General features: G+C 60.6%; 1 protein-coding gene across 2 annotated transcripts; it reads left to right on the forward strand.

Moving 5' to 3' along the window:
* The first annotated feature begins 1498 nt into the window (after positions 1–1498).
* Positions 1499–12175, forward strand: RPS6KA4 (ribosomal protein S6 kinase A4). Of its 2 annotated transcripts, none has more exons than XM_059145953.1 (17): positions 1499–1650; positions 1758–1829; positions 2558–2776; positions 2874–2989; positions 3571–3678; positions 3903–3983; positions 4071–4174; positions 4270–4420; positions 6655–6819; positions 8658–8789; positions 8969–9102; positions 9198–9291; positions 9712–9885; positions 9966–10160; positions 10482–10641; positions 10862–11025; positions 11296–12175. In XM_059145953.1, exons 1-17 carry the CDS (start codon positions 1596–1598, stop codon positions 11488–11490), a joined length of 2319 nt encoding a protein of 772 aa, XP_059001936.1. In that variant the 5' UTR covers positions 1499–1595; the 3' UTR covers positions 11491–12175. The 2 variants fall into 2 exon arrangements, with proteins under 2 accessions (XP_059001936.1, XP_059001944.1); XM_059145961.1 differs by having other exon boundaries at positions 1565–1650; positions 1758–1783.
* Positions 12176–12541: the final 366 nt, after the last annotated feature.

Below are 12541 nucleotides of genomic sequence, written 5' to 3' on the forward strand. Positions count from 1 at the left end.
AGAACGACACCCAGGAAAGGGGCAATTAGGCTAGCTGGCAGGACGTGAGTCAAGGCACCTGGTGGCGCCCGGGGCAGGGTGGGGCTGCCAGGGCTGAGGTGAGGCAACCTGAATGGGGGGGTGGGGGTGGGGTGGGTAGAGCTGGGAGGGGTGGCCCACGCTTCAGAGTCTGGTGAGGTGGGAATGGACCCCAGCCTCCAGCTGGGCTGAGGAGCTGAAAGGCCCTTCCCATAGCCCTCCGCCTCTGGGCTCTGGTGGCCATCTGCTCTGTTGGTGGTTCCTGTCAGTGGTCAGGGAGGCTCCAGAGGACAGGCCAGCCAGGGGGCCCTGGGTGGGACCATGAGAGGAGGCTGCCTGTGTGGCTCTGACGCCTTTTTTTTTTTTTTTTTTTTAAGATTTTATTTATTTTATTTGACAGAGATCACAAGTAGGCAGAGAGGCAGGCAGAGAGAGAGAGGAGGAAGCAGGCTCCCTGCTGAGCAGAGAGCCCCATACGGGGCTCAATCCCAGGACCCTGGGATCGTGACCTGAGCGGAAGACAGAGGCTTTAACCCACTGAGCCACCCAGGTGCCCCTCTGACACCTTTTTTGAGGTTACTTTGGGCTCTGTGCTGGGCTTGGGGACCACAGGAGACAGAAGCACAAGAGGGGCGCATGGCACTGGTTGGGCTGCGAAGGGTGGCAAGGGCCTGAGGTGCTTTCACTTGTCCACTCTAAAGAGATTTGGTCAGGAAATCAGTCACTCCTCCCTGCCACAGCGGGAGACTCGCCCGCACCGCCCCCTCCCCACCGTGTCAGCGCCCCCTGCAGGCGCCACCTGGGCAGGCACCGCCCGGACACGGGGTCCTCAGGGAGCCGGAGGAGCCCAGGCCCTCCTCTGCAAAGGCAAGTCCAACACAGAGTGAGAGGCGCTGGACCGAGGTTCCTCGGGCAGCACCTGGGCAAGGATACACCTGAGGCTTCCAGGTGTCAAGGGAACATACACATCCCCTCCCCGCTTTGCGCTGGTCGGGTGATCAAAATCGAGTGAGTGAACTGAGATCTTGATGAAAACTCACTGGCCTGGTGGCTAAGAACTGGACAGAATCGCTTGACTGCCGGAGGTCCGGTCCCCTGGAGGGGGCGGCTCAAAGGCGCCTGGGTGCCCCCCACCTCCACCCGCCCCCCCCCCCCCCCCCACCGGGCACGGCCCGGGTGTCTCAGATTCAGCGGGCCCTCTCGGGGGCAGACATCTGGCTCGGGAGCGTCCACCCAGTAGAGGCTCCAGGATCTCCCCCGACCGCAGACGCGGTTCGCAAAGGGTGTTCCCAGGACCCCAGGAGGGTCGCCCGCGGTCCCGGAGCGCACTGCCCTGCGGCCCGCCCCGCGCGCCCGAGGGAGCCGGGCCGCCCCCGCCCGCCCACCGGCAGCCCGGCGCTGTCACGTTCCAGCCGCCTGACTCAGGCCGCGCGGGGCGGGGAGCGGGAGGCGGTGCCGGCGCCCGCCTCGGCCCCCGGAGGCGGCACCAGGAAGCGCCCGCCCCGGCCGGAGCCGCCATGTAACCGGCGCCGCCCGGAGCAGAGCCGCGCGGGGGCCCCCCCGGCGACCCGCACGCCATGGGGGACGAGGACGAGGACGAGGGCTGCGCCGTGGAGCTGCGGATCACCGAAGGTGGGCCGTGGGGTGGCCGGGGGGCGCGGGACCGGGTGAGGGCCGCAGGGACCCGGCCGGGGAGGGGGCATGCACCGGCCGGGCTCATTCGCCTCCTGTGCCCACAGCCAACCTGACCGGGCACGAGGAGAAGGTGAGCGTGGAGAACTTCGAGCTGCTCAAGGTGCTGGGCACGGGAGGTGAGGACCCCCACACCCCCCTGGGGGCAGGTGTCCCCGGACTGGTGCCCTGGGCCTCCCAACCGGCACACCCGCGCCTGGTCCTGGGCCAGGCCTCCAGCGATGCCCCCCACCCTTTCCCGCTCGGCCCGCCTTGCCTGCCCCGCCCTGCCCTGCCAGGGTTTGCATGCCCACTCCCAGGGACATGCCTACTCCTAGCGCTGCTCCACATTCTCGTGGCTCCTCCCTGCGAGGTCCTCGGGGATTTGCCAACACCCTCCAGGCTTTGCAGCCCTCCTGAGGGATTTGCACACCTCCTCCCCCGAGCGGTATGGGAGCCTGGTCTCCTGCTTTGCTCACTCCCAGCTTTGCACAGTCCCCGGCCTGGGTTTTTTGCACATCCCTCCCTGGTCCACTTTGCATCCCCCCCGCATCTGTCCCATCTGCCCAGTTCTGCCTGTGATCTGCCCCCACCCTGCACGGCAAGCCTCCCGGAGTTGCACGCCTTCTAGCCTGTTTTGCACAGTCTCCTCCCCGCTTTTGCAGACCCTCCGGGGCTGCATACGCCTCCCGCACCCCAGCTCCCCCCACCCAAGTCTCCATCAGCCTTTTGCACCCTTGCCTCTCTCTCCAGCTCCTTCCCCCGGTTTCCACACCCTCTGGGTTGGCATCCCCCCCGCCCCGCCCCCACCAGTCCGCACCACCCTTCGGCTCACGGTCTGCCCTGCGCTGGCTCACTGCTCCCACAGCCTACGGGAAGGTGTTCCTGGTGCGGAAAGCCGTCGGGCACGATGCAGGGAAGCTGTACGCGATGAAGGTGCTGCGCAAGGCCGCGCTGGTGCAGCGCGCCAAGACGCAGGAGCACACGCGCACCGAGCGCTCGGTGCTGGAACTCGTGCGCCAGGCGCCCTTCCTGGTCACGCTGCACTACGCCTTCCAGACAGACGCCAAGCTGCACCTCATCCTGGGTAAGGGTGGGCCCCTGCTGACCTTGGGGGCCACAGCGGCAGCTGGGGCTGCTCCGCTCCATCAGGGCGGCTTCCCACCCTCCACTCCAACCCCCAGACTACGTGAGTGGAGGCGAGATGTTCACCCACCTCTACCAGCGCCAGCACTTCAAAGAGGCCGAGGTGCGCGTGTACGGGGGCGAGATCGTGCTGGCCCTGGAGCACCTGCACAAGGTGGGTGAGGACCTGGGCTCGCTGTGGCTCTGGGTCTGGGCCTGGTGCCAGGCCGCCCCACAGGGCAGCCTGGATGCGCTCTCTCTTGGGTGGTCTTGGTGGGGGCCAGAGTCGCTTCCCCAGGCCTTCTGGAAGGGAAGGCCTTAGTGCTGCCTGGGGAGGGGTCTCTTTCCTCTCCCCTTCTCTGCCCGCCCCCCCCAGCCAGTACCTCCTCAAAGGGGGTTTCCTCTGACAGGGAACTTGGGGCTGCTCCCGGGGCCACACTCCACAGAACTTCCTCAAATGGAGACCTCATGCCTTGGCTCCCAAGGCCTTGCAATGGGTCTCTTCACCCAAGCTCTCCTCCTTCTGGGTCCTTCGGGCCTGTTCCCAGGGGGTCCTCCTTCCTTGCTTTTCCCATGTGATGGGAAGTGGCTTTTCCCATTTGATGGCCCAGGCCTGGGCCTAGTCCTGCACTGGAGATCCCTTCTCTAGGGGGGGCTCCCCTTATCCCGAGCTGGGTTTTGGTGCCCTGGCACAAGCCATAGGAGGGGGGGCTGTTGGGGAGGAAGAAACGTCAGTGCTTCTCTTGCACCTGCCAGCTGGGTATCATCTACCGGGATCTGAAGCTGGAGAACGTGCTGCTGGACTCCGAGGGCCACATCGTCCTCACGGACTTCGGGCTTAGCAAGGAGTTCCTGACGGAGGAGGTGAGCGAAGGGCAGTCTTCCCGCCTCCCGCACCTCTGTTCAAGCCTTCGCCTTCCTTTCTCCTGCTCCGTGCCTGGCTCTGCGTGCGTCATGGCGGCGAGGTGAACAGGTGGGGGGCCCACCTGCAGGAGGCTCCCTGTGCTCTCACCCTCCCAAGCCCAGCAAGTCCTGCTCTGAGCCTTGAGCACTGCTGGGTGCCCACATGGGTCCTCTTGCCCTCCCAGAAAGAACGAACCTTCTCCTTCTGTGGCACCATCGAGTACATGGCTCCCGAAATCATCCGCAGCAAGTCAGGGCACGGCAAGGTGGGTTTGCGTGGGAGTGGGTGGGAGCGGCGGTGGTGGGGAGGCAGGGGCGGCCACAGGCCCTCACCCTGGCTCTGCCCCCGGCAGGCTGTGGACTGGTGGAGCCTGGGCATCCTGCTCTTCGAGCTGCTGACCGGGGCCTCGCCCTTCACCCTGGAGGGTGAGAGGAACACGCAGGCAGAGGTGTCCCGGTGAGCAGGGCTGGACGAGAAGGGGAGGCGGTGAGGGGCCTGGGCACGGTTGGGGAGGGGGCTCGCTGCCCCTGACGCCCCCCCAATCCTCCCAGACGGATCCTGAAGTGCTCCCCTCCCTTCCCCCCCCGGATCGGGCCCGTGGCACAGGACCTGCTGCGAAGGCTACTTTGCAAGGACCCCAAGAAGCGGCTGGGTGCGGGGCCCCAGGGGGCCCAGGAAGTCAAGAACCACCCCTTCTTCCAGGTGAGGCTGCTGACTCTCCCCCACGCCTCTCTGCACACTACCCAGGCCAGGCCACTGCTCTGGGTTGGGGGATGGTCTGAGACCAGCTGGTTTCACCTGACTTAGAAAAACCACCCCATAACGTGGGTTTGTTTTTCCCATCTCTGGTGCAACTTGGAAGGCGTGTTTCTGGGGGAAAGGATTGTAGGTTTGTTGACCGTCAGGGCTGGCAGGGGCTTGAGAATGGCTTCATCAGGTCCTTCCACCGGACAGGTTCAGAGAAGGGAGGCGACCTGCTCCGGATGGCACAGGAGATGGTGTAGAGCTGGGGACAGCTTGCAGGTGTCATCAGCAGTCCAAGTCACACTTAGGGTTCTCTGCACCCACCCAGGCATTCTGTTCTTTGTTCCTCTACTCTCTGTGTGCCTGTCATTCTGATGGGCAGTTGGTCAGCCACTTGGGTTTTGTTTACTTGTTAAGAGCACCCACAGGTTAGAGGGTGGGGTGAGATGAATTCTGTTTCCTGGCGAGATCTTGCTGGCTCGGGCGCTGTGTGTGGCTGGTGTCCTTGCCTAGCAGGGCCCTGTAACAGTGAACACCTGCCGTGTGTTGGCTCTTTGCTGATTATTTCATGTAACCTTCAGAAGCATTCTGATGATCCCCATCTTTCCAGATGGAGAAACTGAAGTTCAGAGAGGGTAAGTCATTTGCCCAAAGGTCACCCAGCCAGGAAGTGATGGAGCTCAGATCCAAACCCAGGTCTGGGTGATTTGAAGCCCAGACGCTTCTTTGCTGTGTCCTGTTTACTTGTGGCATCAGATTTGCCACTTGTCTGACATCCTAATGGAAGTGTCCCTTTCTGGGGATTTACTGCGGGTCAGGCACTCAGTTATCCCTGCTACGAATGCTGTTTCCAGTCTTCCCACCACGGTCCATTGGAGATGCTTTCTGAGACAGACCTCGTGGTGAAGTTGTCCCTTCGTGGGGGAAGGGGCTGAGCAGCGTCAGTTTCCTTAAGTGGACTCCTCAGGCCCCACCCTGAGCACATGCCAGCCCCTGGATTCTGGGAGTGGGTTGATTGGCAATCAGACTGGAGAGGCACTAAGGTCTTTGAGGCCCGATGCTTAGAAGGTGTGTTCCCCACAGTACCCCTTCTCTCAAGATAGCCTCTTTGGTGATAGCAATGCTGAGGTCCTGGTGCCAGACCTGGGGCCTTCGAGACCAAATCAGGCCTCTTGGCTGCAAGTGATAAAAAGTTCAACTCAAAATGGTGATATCCCTGGAACAGTTTGACTGCCAAGAAAAGAGACAGTGGTCTAAATAAAATAGAGGTTTATTTATTTATTTCTGTTCTCATGTAAGAGGTTGGCGGGCCAGGGCTGCTGTGGTGTTTTCATAAATACAACCTCCTTTCTTCCTTTTTTAATGCTCCTCCATTCTTAGCATGCAGCCTCCAGCCCCAGGGTTGCCTCTTGGTCCAAAATGGCTGCTGGAGCACTTGCCATTTAGGCTCTAATCTAGGCAGAAATCAGGGGGAAAAAGGAGAAGGGCAAAATGGGCATGTGCCAACTTTCACCTTCCTCTTGAGGTTCTTTCTCTGGATTCTTACGTTTTTTGCTTACAGGTTATGGGTCACCCCTGAGTACAAGAAAGTTTGTTAAATCCTGGGTTTTAGTTATGTACGTTGCTTCCTATAATAACATCAGGGCTATGGTACTAAGGAAGACAGGGAATATGGAAGTAGGGTGGGCGACGAACAGTCTCTGCCATCCTAGCTTAAACATAAAAAGGCATGTTTTAGCTCCTGTATTTGAAAAGTCTAAGGAAAAGTGATTTGACTTCAGGCAAGGCTGCATCCAGGTGCTGGATTTATGGTTATTAAGAATTTCTTTCTTTATCTTTTGAGTTTTCTGCATGGGAACTTCATCATTAGACCCTGAGGGGTCCTCAGAAGCTCCAGGCCCATGTCTTCCCAGATTTAAGTCCAGTTGAAGAAAGAGATTTGTTTTGCATGGCAACACTATCAAAAGTCCCCAAATTGACTGAGTGTGGTGGAGGGATGATTTGCTAAGGGAAGTAGGGGTGTTCTTATCAGAGCGAGAAAAACAGAAGCCAGGGTGGTGGGTAGAACAGCTTTCCACCCAAATCCCAGAGACCCTTGCCTCACTGAGGAGCAGTCCAGGGAGGGTGGCTTGAGGGGACAGGGGTTTTAACTTCCTACCCTTTACCCCCAATCTCTCATTTTGCTTCCCCAGGGTTTGGATTGGGTTGCTCTAGCTGCCAGGAAAATTCCAGCCCCTTTCCAACCCCAGATCCGCTCTGAGCTGGATGTGGGCAACTTTGCAGAAGAATTTACTCGGTTGGAACCTGTCTACTCACCCCCTGGCAGCCCCCCACCTGGGGACCCTCGCATCTTCCAGGTGAGTGAGAGCTCACAGAACCGCAGGTGCTGTAGAGACAGGATGATACTCTTTCCACCCTGGATGGGGCCTGACCCTTGGCCCTGCATAGGCCCTGTGTTCTGATCAGGACTCAGCATCCTCCCCAGACCCCGTCCACTGGTGGGGTAGCTGGAGTTGTCAGTCATACACACTGCCGTGGTAGGACACGTCTTTGAGTCACATGGTTATCTTTAAATTTCATGATAATTTCTCTTCTACTCCATATATCTATTGTTATGTAAAGATAGTGTTTTAACTGTTCAGTTGCTTAAGTGGACAACTAGAAAGACATGCTGTGTTTATACTGTGGCTTTGCATGTTCCTTGGCAAACCACATCACATTTGTGGAAGCTCAGGCCTCCTCCACTCAGTTTTAGAAGCTTAGGCCTTTTGTACAAAGTCAAACTCCTTTGCTCGGCATTCAAGATCCTGCATGATGCAGTCCTTGCTCAGTGCCCTAGCCTCACTGCTCACTATGGTCCCACCTGGTATACTAGCACCTACGAACAGAACACATGTCCCTGTCTTTGCACTTGCAATTCTCCATGGCTGCACCACCCCTACCCCCGGGCATTCCCATTCACCTTTTAAGCTTCCTTGTGTGACGCTGCTCCTGTGTGAATTTTTCCCTACTGCTCTGGTCCTGTGTTGCCCTCTCCTTGTGCACCCATCCTCTGGAGACGGCACCTCCTTCTGAGCACCATGTCAGGCTGTATCCTAGCTGCCTTCCTGGGACTGCCTCCCCTGGTCTGGAAGCTCCCAGAAGGCAGCGACTGCATTTAATTTCTGTATCCCTTTGCCCGGTGTGGGGGCCTGGCCTGGAGGACATGGTCCCCTAAATATGAAATAAGAACAGGCCAGTAGCAAGTGTAGATGGGTCAGCGCCCCTGTGAGGCTCTCCTGAGTGATGACTGTGTTGGAACAAGCCTCCACCGATGGTCTCGCAGGTTTTTTTTTTTAAGCTGTATTTACTTTAGAGAGCGAGAGAGTGGGTGGGGGGGGGGCGCAGAGAGAGAGAGAGAGTCTCCAGCCGACTGAGCATGGAGCCGGATGTGGAGCTCGATCCCACCACTCTGAGATCATGACCTGAGCTAAAGCCAAGAATTGGACTCCCAACCGACTGAGCTACCCAGGCGCCCCTCATTCATTCATTCATTCATTCAATGATTCAGAAATATGTACTGAGTGCCTACAGTGTGGCAGGCACTGATCTGGGCCCTGGGGATGGATCAGTGAACTTAAGGGACAAGTGTGGAGCCTGCGTTCTCCTGCACAGTGGGCTGTGTTTTTAGGAGAAAACAATCCGTTGTTAAACTTACTCTTAAGAATTCCTTGAATTGCCTCTTTGTCTTTCCTCAGTAGCCCCCCCCCCCACCCCCTTGCAGAGGAGGCCAATGTTTGGTTTGAGAGGAAGGCATAAAGCTTTTTTGTATTCAGTGGGTGGATTTGAATTCTCATAAGCTAAGTGTGTGTGATGCCAGGCCGGGGCCCTTTCATGCCTCGGGTCCATCATTTTCTGGGTCACTGCATTGTGCTGAATAATGCCCTTGGCACTCGGGGGTGGGGGGTGGGTTTACTGTGATGGGAACCGTGGAGTCACACACTGGTGGGGGATGTGAACCCAAGTGATCACAGAACAAGGCGGAATGAAATGTTCACACACCTGTGAGCACCGGGATACCAAAGCAACGGTCTCAACCACCCACTCTTGTCCAGGGTCTTCCCCATGAGCCCTGCCCCTCTCTGGGTCTGGGCCTTCCAGGGACTGCATATGCACCTCCAGCCCCTATGCCCATAAGCCCCCTCCACCCCCACAGGGATACTCCTTCGTGGCGCCCTCCATCCTGTTTGACCATAACAACGCGGTGATGATGACAGATGTGCTGGAAGCATCTGGCGCTGGAGACCGGCCTGGCCGGGCAGCAGTGGCCAGGAGTGCCATGATGCAGGTGGGCGGGGCCAGGATGGGAAGTTGATTTCGGGGTGTCTGGGTTCGGGGATTCCAAAGCTGGCTTCCCCAGGAGCCCACGGTGTCACCTCGGTGAGGTTTGGGGCCTCTCTGGGGTGGCGCGTGGCGTGGCCGCAGGGCTCCCAGGTAGGGTCTCTGACGCGCCCCCTTCGCCGCCAGGACTCGCCCTTCTTCCAGCAGTACGAGCTGGACCTGCGGGAGCCGGCGCTGGGCCAGGGCAGCTTCTCCGTGTGTCGCCGCTGTCGCCAGCGCCAGAGCGGCCAAGAGTTCGCGGTCAAGATCCTCAGCCGCAGGTGGGCTGGCCCGGGGAGGGCGGGGCCTGGCAAAGCCGCGTCCAGGGGGCGGGGCGGGATGTGGGCCCAACTGAACCCGCCTGCCTCACCCCCAGACTGGAGGGGAACACGCAGCGAGAAGTGGCCGCCCTACGGCTTTGCCAGTTGCATCCAAACGTGGTGAAGTTGCACGACGTGCATCACGACCAGGTGACCTTTTCTTGGGCTGGGGCACAACGCAGGGACCCACGGGGCTGTTCTTGGAGGGCGGGTGGGCGGGGAGGCAGGCAGGAGGCCAGGGCTGAGGACTGGGTGGGTGGGTGGGGGCGCTGAGCGAGGTGGCAGGGCAGGGAGGTGGGATTTGAGCTGAGGATAGGAAGGGGGAGCGGAGGATGCTCAAGGGAACAGAATTTGAGGAAGACGGGGAGGGGCTAGGATTTGGGGCCTAACAGTGGTTTTGGGGTGGTCTTGAGTTCTGTGCTCGAATAGGGGGCAGGGACTGACGCTGCGGGGGAGGCCTGGCCAGTGGGTGGGCCCGGCGGGGATGGGGTGGCGAGGTCCGTAGGTAGGTCGGTTGGTAGGTCAGACCTCGACCCAGGTGGTGACCTCGCCCTGTCACTCGGCCCGCAGCTGCACACGTACCTGGTTCTGGAGCTGCTGCGGGGCGGGGAGCTGCTGGAGCACATCCGCAAGAAGCGGCACTTCAGCGAGTCCGAGGCGAGCCAGATCTTGCGCAGCCTCGTGTCAGCCGTGAGCTTCATGCACGAGGAGGCAGGCGTGGTGCATCGGGACCTCAAGCCCGAGGTGGGCGCAGGGCCTGGGCCGCCGGGGAGGGCTGAGGCGCCGAGGCCTGGCCTCTGACGTCCGCCCTGCCGCCCTCCCAGAACATTCTGTACGCCGATGACACGCCCGGAGCCCCCGTGAAGATCATCGACTTTGGGTTTGCGCGGCTGCGCCCGCAGAGCCCCGCGGGGCCCATGCAGACGCCGTGCTTCACGCTGCAGTACGCCGCTCCCGAGCTGCTGGCGCAGCAGGGCTACGACGAGTCCTGCGACCTCTGGAGCCTGGGCGTCATTCTGGTATGGGACGGGGTCCCTGGGAGGGTTCAGGGTGCCTGGAGCCTGAGGTCAGAGGGCTTCCTGATGTGGACCAGCAGGGACACCCCCGAGGCAGAGTACAGGGGTCCTCTTGGTGGGGGTGGCAGGGTTGCTCAGAGTCTGGGGTCAGGGCCTCCGAGTCTTAGGGATCAGAAGTCAGGGTTGAGCATCACACATGGGCCTCAGGAGTCACCCTCCTGGAGAGGGGGGATGGTTCTGAGGATGGGCTAAGTTAGCCCCCTGGCCCCTCTTGGCTTTGCAGCCAGGAGCGGTTCTCAACTCCCCCTCTCCCCACCTCTCCAGTACATGATGCTGTCGGGGCAGGTCCCCTTCCAGGGGGCCTCGGGCCAGGGTGGGCAGAGCCAGGCGGCCGAGATCATGTGCAAGATTCGTGAGGGGCGCTTCTCTCTTGATGGGGAGGCCTGGCAGGGCGTGTCTGAGGAAGCCAAGGAGCTGGTCCGAGGTGAGGAGGGGAGGAGGGGCAGGAGGGGGTGGGAGGTGTCATAGACACAGGTGTCCTTGGGGAGGGGGCGGCCATGGGGTCGTGCTGGGGCAGGGATCGACAGTGGGTTAGGTGTTTCATCTGGGGGACTGGTCAAGGAGAAGAGTGGGGCTGTTGGGATCTCTCTGGGGTGCAGACCCCACACACGGCCCCTCCTCAACCCTTCCCTGCCCTGCTCCAGGGCTCCTGACGGTGGACCCTGCCAAGCGGCTGAAGCTTGAGGGGCTGCGGGGAAGCTCATGGCTACAGGATGGCAGCGCGCGCTCCTCGCCCCCACTCCGGACACCCGACGTGCTGGAGTCCTCGGGGCCAGCTGTGCGCTCCGGGCTCAACGCCACTTTCATGGTGAGGGGCGGGGTCTGTGGGAGGTGGGGCTGGGAGGCGGGGGGCGGGCCTCTGGGAGGCCACGCCCCCAAGCCCAGAAAGGTGAGGTGAACCAAGGCCCGGCCTCTGGTTGGTGGGCACCCTGACCTTTGGGTAGGCTGGAGGCCAATGACCTGTTGGCCTTGACCTGGTGGAATGGGAGGGAGGGTCCCGAATGCGGTCAAAGCTAGGATCTGGAAGTCTGAGGCCCGGCCGGTGGTGGTGGCGCACTCACCCCCTCCTTACTGCCAGGCCTTCAACCGCGGCAAGCGCGAGGGCTTTTTCCTGAAGAGTGTGGAGAACGCGCCGCTGGCGAAGAGGCGGAAACAGAAGCTGCGGAGCGCCACCACCTCCCGCCGCGTCTCCCCTGCACCCGCCGCTGCGGGCAGGGCCCCCGCCGCCAAGGGAGCCCCCAGACGAGCCAACGGCCCTCTGCCGCCCTCCTAGCCCCTGCCACAGTGACCCCTCCTTCCCCCATAGAGTCTGTGACCTGGGAGCCTCAGGTGTCGGCTCCGCCCCATCCCCAGGGATTACCCTTGCCTCCCCTCCCCCCCCATCCCAGACAGAGCAGAAGTATTTTTATAAGCAGAGAATTTTTTATGTCTTACCAGATAGAGTTAGAGATGCAGGGAGGGAGGGGCCTCTGCTGAGACCATCCCTAGTCCGGCGCGAAGGCACTTCTCCCCCAGGGGGCTGCTCCACCCTGAAGGGCTCCTCCCCCATTTCTCCGCACTGAGTTGCCAGGGGGAGAAACTGGGACTGCTCCCCTGCCCTCCCCCCCCAGGCCCTGCTCTTGGGAGGGGGCTCCCCTCCAGCTGTCACTTTATGGACTGTCTGTGCAATTACGTCCACCAAAGACCTGTGTTGGGGGGGGTTCAAGGAGAGGCCCTGGGGGACCCCTGAAGCATTTCTGCCTCACTTTATGTCACCTGCTTCTCCCCTGTTGGGGCTAAGGAAGGAGGTAGGCAACCCCTAAAAGAGGAGGCCCCTTCTCCCCACTCCCCCGCTCCCCCTTGGCACAGCTGCCTCTGGCTGGGGCAGGGCCTTGAGGGTCTGGGCTGGGCCTCTGCAGTCACTGCCTCAGCCCATCCAGGCTGTGCCTTTGACTTTAAAATAAAAGTCCATCCAGCGCCGTGTGTGGCATCTGTGTGTGTGAGGAGGGTGTGCAGGGCAGAGGGCTTGGGGCAAATACATGTTCAGCCGAGCGGGCCTGGGGACTCAGAGAAGAGGAATAGGGCAAACCCTTCTTCTGGGCAAGACCAAGCCCTTGGTCCTTGACCGTTGGCCTGAGCGGCAGGAGGTCCAAGCAGTCATCTCGGCTTGTATATTCAGACAGCTTGGCCAAGTATACTTTAGAATTCTCTTAGTGGTTAAGTAATAGATCCTAAATTTCCATTAGCGGGGCGGGATTTTTAGGCTCATAACTATGCGGTGCCTGGGGAGACCCAGGCAAGGCCTGATCTGGACACAAACACATGATCAGGGCCCAGTTTCTCAG

Source organism: Mustela lutreola, chromosome 1 (assembly GCF_030435805.1).
Source record: "Mustela lutreola isolate mMusLut2 chromosome 1, mMusLut2.pri, whole genome shotgun sequence".
Taxonomy (NCBI): domain Eukaryota; kingdom Metazoa; phylum Chordata; class Mammalia; order Carnivora; family Mustelidae; genus Mustela; species Mustela lutreola.